This window comes from Scardinius erythrophthalmus (genome assembly GCF_964197995.2).
Source record: "Scardinius erythrophthalmus genome assembly, chromosome: 22".
NCBI classification, from domain to species: domain Eukaryota; kingdom Metazoa; phylum Chordata; class Actinopteri; order Cypriniformes; family Leuciscidae; genus Scardinius; species Scardinius erythrophthalmus.
Window position 1 is genome coordinate 29722657 of NC_138242.1, and position 3465 is coordinate 29726121.

Consider the following 3465-nt stretch of genomic DNA (forward strand, 5'->3'; position numbering starts at 1 on the left):
CAGAGCGGACGTCTGGCCCTTTGATAACTGCTCAAGCGCCCCCCTGTCACCATACATCTACACAGAGAGAGGACATGTGCCCGATCAGGTGAAAATAAGGAATAAACACTTGTGTGCCAATACGGTCCTATTCAAAATGTCTATAGACAATACAAAACCTTTTCCACAATACAACAATGCTCTCTTTAATGCGATTTGAGAAAGCAAAATGCATGATTTTTTTTTTTTTTTTACTTAAGTCTTTTCCTTTTCAATATCACAAGAACTGTTAATGTCATGATTTCATGAAATTGTGATCAAATATCAGAATATTTCAGTGAAGGTTTTTGGAATTTATTTGATGGTTTTCATATAGTTTTGTTTGTGGTTTAATAATGTGATGTTGGAACTTTATATGAATGCAGACTTCCATTCCTCAAGCCATGAGTCTGTGTTTCTCACGATGCACCGCCTGCATGTGAACACCAGACAGCAGCAGTGGATCAGATTATGAATTATCTGAACAATCATACACAGTGACATCAGTAGAAGTGAAGGTTTTCTGAGGTTGGAGAGTCGAGTAAAGGACATAAACTAGATAATCCAGTGCAGGTGTTTATGAGAGAAGAGTGAATATATCATGTTGTCATAAACACATTACCAAAAGAAAAAATAAATAATGGTAGGCCTACCTTTTTGCAAGAAAAGTCAATAGACTGAAATTAAGTAATATAGAGCCAAAACAGCTGCAATCTGAGATATTTACCAATGAAGCTCTTTTCAAATGGCCGATATGCTCCTTTATTAGGTCTGTGCTGTTGTTCTGAAAAAGCTGTAGTGTACTTATAATAATATAATATATAATAATGTCCGAGGAGCAAAAAGATAATCATGTAACAGCGTTTTCTTCATTGTCTTTCTTTTTTTTCCAGGACAAAATATTAATCAAAATATCAACATAACTGTGAATCCTTTAGAGGTCCTGTGCAGGTGTACTTCAGTAAAAATTCACATTTTTCGCCAAATTAAAAATATAAAAAATTAAATAAAAAATTGTTTAACATTAAAAGCTTTGTACACTGTGAATATGCTGTTACTACTCATAGTTATCTTGCACGACTAGCACATTTTCACTGGTCTCATATTTGATGTTCCAGTCAAACACGTTTCTAATCGCCACATTCATTATATGAGAAAGTTTCTTATTATTACTACAAGTTATTCTTACAAGAAAATAAGTCATTATAATGAGAAACCAAGTCATTATTACGGGAAAATCATTTTTATTTATTTTCTCCTGTTAGAATGATTTCTGAAGGATCATGTGACACTGGAGTAAAGGATCAAGACTGGAGTAATGATGCTGAAAATTCAGCTTTGATCACAGGAATAAATTACATTTTAAAAGTAAATTAAGATTATACCATTATTTTAAATTGTAATAATATTTCACAATATTAGTTTTTTTTCTGTATTTTTGATCAAATTAATGCAGCCTCGATGAGCATAAGAGACTTCTTTCAAAAACATTAAAAATAGTGTCCAAACGTTTGACTGGTTCTGTAAAATGCAAATTTAATACATAGACCACTAAAACCCCTTTTTCAACATTCAGCTCTTTCTTCCAAATGATGCACAGACACTGTCGTTGTGATGCTGAGAATTTATTTATTAGCCTTTACAGCTTCGTATTCATTAAAACATATCATAAAGACTGACACAACTGCGTGGAGGAATCAGATCTGTATCAGTTATTTTCAGCCACTATAACATTTCCACTGGTCTCATATTTGATGGTGTTCCAGTCAAACACGTTTCCCTTCGTCGGAAACCATTCCTGGTTTAAATGCAACGCCTTGATCTGACTGCTAGGGAGAACATGATCCCACATGCACACATCTGTAATTTCACCTACAAAGCTCTGCTCTGCTTCAAAGGCACCCACATCTGAATCAGGGTCCTGGCCGAGCAGAATGGTGCCGCCAGGACGAATCAAGTGACCTTTCCTATAGAGCTGGAACACACTGCGCCGTCCATCCACCCAAAAAGCAGCAAGCCCAGTTGCAGAGTCCCAGGTGATGCACAGGTGAGTCTGGAAGATGGAGAGAGGAGGCAGGTGGAAAAGCGCTCCGCCGCCGCTGAGGTAGAAGGACAATCGGCCATCTTTCTCCCTCCAAACATTGAGCGCATCATAGCCAGGTGTGCGGTAGGCGAAGAGAATGATCTCCCTCTCGCCCTGGAGCTCCGTCGCCACACGCATGCAGAGAGTGAACGCTGAGAGACTCAGTGGCTTTTCAGGAGTGAGTTTAACAAAGCTTGAATCCGTCTGGGTTGGAAACAGAAGCACTTTACCACCAAGACCCACTGCAAGACAAAACACAACATAGCCTAAACCATCTTTTACTAGACACACAAAATCCTGCTCATACCAATCTGTGAAACTTAATAATGTAAAAAGTAGTACCTTCAGTTGCCACTGCTTTCAGAGAAAGCAGACAGAAAAATAAAAGCAACATCTTGCAGGTCTGGAGGAAAAAAGTGCAAAGGAAAATCCATTACTCCTTTTAGCAGACAAATTCTTCAGTTTCATTGTTTTTAATATTAAATTACAACAGTTTATCACTACTAAGTGTTCAATCACATAAAAGAGACACAAAAGGTTCAAGCTACAAGTACTTACGATGTTCAGCAGAAGTCTTCAGAGAGAAGATCAGGTCAGGTCAGATGTTTGTCTCACAGATGGTCGTGACTAGAAGTGTCTCGAGTATTTATTTGCAGATTGGGTTCAGCCCAGATTCACGTATGAGCCTCCCAGTCATCTTTTTTTATTATTATGCATGCAGTTTTGCAGTTACTGAATGTAGTTTTCCATTTGCAGAATACTGTTATGGATTCATTTAATGAGAGACTACATGAAGCCTGTACACTTGTATTGACCTATAGAATAACACCACAGGACTGCAGAAAAGCTAGACGTTTATTTAAATGATGAAAAACAGACAAATAGCATTTCAGAAAAACACACTTCCAAAGCATATTCATACATTTTAATCCAAAAATCTTGTTTTTTGTTTTGTTTTCAATGTAATGCTAGCATTTCCCTATAATGACTTACCAGATCAATACAATCATGTTTTATGACAAATACATTTCATAGCATATAGAGATATCATATTCACATTTATGAGATCTCTTCTGAAACTAGAGACGACAAATGTTTTCCAGCAAAAAAATAATAATTATCTACCAGCATCTTTTTATTAGAAAAAAAGCAGACTTTAGAAAAAGTCTCCATTTGCTCTGTATTCATGTACATCTCATTGCTGTCCAGGACAAGAATCTGAGATATTAGATTGATTTGATTTGTGATTTTTCAGTCCTTTACTGGCAGAGATGAAGCTAAATGTCACTTTACAGACATCAGAAGAGAAAGAGAGTGTGTGAGCTGAGAGTGAAGCGGGGAAAAGAAACAGAGGATTCAGTGTT

At 36.7% G+C, this 3465-nt stretch overlaps 1 protein-coding gene across 1 annotated transcript; it reads right to left on the reverse strand.

Annotated features, from left to right (window-relative positions):
- Positions 1–1633: 1633 nt before the first annotated feature.
- Positions 1634–2739, reverse strand: LOC308682896 (C-reactive protein-like). Its single transcript, XM_081352872.1, has 3 exons — positions 2660–2739; positions 2444–2504; positions 1634–2343 (listed from the first exon to the last, which is right to left on the reverse strand). The coding sequence occupies exons 2-3, from the start codon at positions 2493–2495 to the stop codon at positions 1727–1729; spliced, it is 669 nt and encodes a 222-aa protein (XP_081208998.1). The 5' UTR covers positions 2496–2504; positions 2660–2739; the 3' UTR covers positions 1634–1726.
- Positions 2740–3465: the final 726 nt, after the last annotated feature.

What these genes read in the sequence shown, in the direction of transcription:
- LOC308682896 (XM_081352872.1), bottom strand. Translation starts at nt 2,495, where the DNA reads ATGTTGCTTTTATTTTTCTGTCTGCTTTCTCTGAAAGCAGTGGCAACT. An exon ending in GAAAGCAGTGGCAACTGAAG is followed by an intron (nt 2,344 to 2,443) that starts GTACTACTTTTT and finishes TTTGTCTTGCAG; the next exon opens with TGGGTCTTGGTGGTAAAGTG.